Genomic DNA, 1,355 nt, shown 5'->3' with positions numbered 1-1,355 from the left:
CTTTGACAATCAACTCAAAATATTCGAGCCAAGCGCGGAATGCTTTAGGTGGCCCGACGGGTGATTTTAGGCTGGCTTTCACGCCGCCAGCGCGAGATTTATGTGTGCAACTAATTGTACATAGTTGAGCAAATTTGCTAATGCATTATTCAAACAAAACAAATGCCAAGATTATGCATGCCAATACTTGCCGAAAACATCACAAACAACTTATATGCTTTGGTAAGTTACATAACACCATTAACAGCAATAAATAAATCTATAGCTACTTCGTTTTATAATTAAAATTGATTTGATTTTAAACAAATCAAGATTTCATGTTTCGTGGTAGGCAACCAACATCACACCCAAACGAACCTTTCAAAAACAGTAATAAAACATCTAAAAACATGTTTTAATCAATGTTTTCTAACATAGACAAGTAAAATATAAGATATATTTCATTTTTTAATAATTTATACACAATTAAATTGTTTTAATCACAATTTACTCAGTAAAAACTTCTATACTGTCATCTTTACCAATAATATTCAAAGAATTCACCGAATTTACACCATTTTCAGCTTCAATCACACTCAAAACATCATGCGTCTTCATATGTGTATACAAAGACCCTGTTTGTGAGAATTTCTTCTCACAAATATTGCACTTGTATGGTTTTTCTCCAGTGTGAATCCTCATGTGCACTTTTAGCGTAGATGATTGATAAAAACCTTTATTACACACGTTACACTTGTAACTGCGATCATCTACAATAAATTCGTTTAATAAACCACATAAAAACATTAAATTCACCTACCAGTATGCGTTTTTATATGAATCCGTAAATCATGTGATCTCAAAAATGCTTTAACACACATTGTGCATTTATACGGCTTCTCACCCGTATGAATCCTTGAATGTTTCTTCAACTGAGAAGAACTCACAAATCCACGCTTACAAACCTCACATCTATACGGTTTTACACCTGTGTGTATCCTAGAATGTACCGTGAGTCTCGACGCATCAGAAAAACACTTTCCACACTCTTTACATCCATAGGGTTTCTCACCAGTATGAATTCTTCGATGAATAATCATATTTGATAGTGTATAGAATCCTTTACCACAATATTCACACTTATGATCTTTAATACCTTCGTGGATCTTCATATGCAATGCCAGAGACTGTGCCCCGGCTAAAGCCTTACCACAAATCGTACATTGATGTGATTTTATTCCACTGTGAGTTTTATTGTGAGCTGCTAACGAAGTGTATCGAGAAAACGTTTTTCCGCATGTTGCACACACGTATGCTTTCTCATTAGCGTGTGCTCTGGTGTGTTCTAACAAACGGAATGATTGCGAGAAGCTTTT

At 34.8% G+C, this 1,355-nt stretch overlaps 1 protein-coding gene across 1 annotated transcript; it reads right to left on the bottom strand.

The window, feature by feature from the left end:
• Positions 1-416: 416 nt before the first annotated feature.
• Positions 417-1,289, bottom strand: LOC135803117 (zinc finger protein 239-like). Its single transcript, XM_065316732.1, has 2 exons — positions 800-1,289; positions 417-749 (listed from the first exon to the last, which is right to left on the bottom strand). Exons 1-2 carry the CDS (start codon positions 1,149-1,151, stop codon positions 487-489), a joined length of 615 nt encoding a protein of 204 aa, XP_065172804.1. The 5' UTR covers positions 1,152-1,289; the 3' UTR covers positions 417-486.
• Between the last annotated feature and the right edge of the window lie 66 nt (positions 1,290-1,355).

The sequence above is a fragment of the Atheta coriaria genome, unplaced genomic scaffold (assembly GCF_025399875.1).
Source record: "Atheta coriaria isolate IRGN ID8LTWV9N9 unplaced genomic scaffold, Caltech_Dcor_3.1 scaffold3055_size1355, whole genome shotgun sequence".
NCBI lineage: Eukaryota > Metazoa > Arthropoda > Insecta > Coleoptera > Staphylinidae > Dalotia > Dalotia coriaria.
The sequence above is the reverse complement of the archived record's forward strand: the minus strand, read 5'-3'. Positions and strand labels throughout refer to the sequence as shown.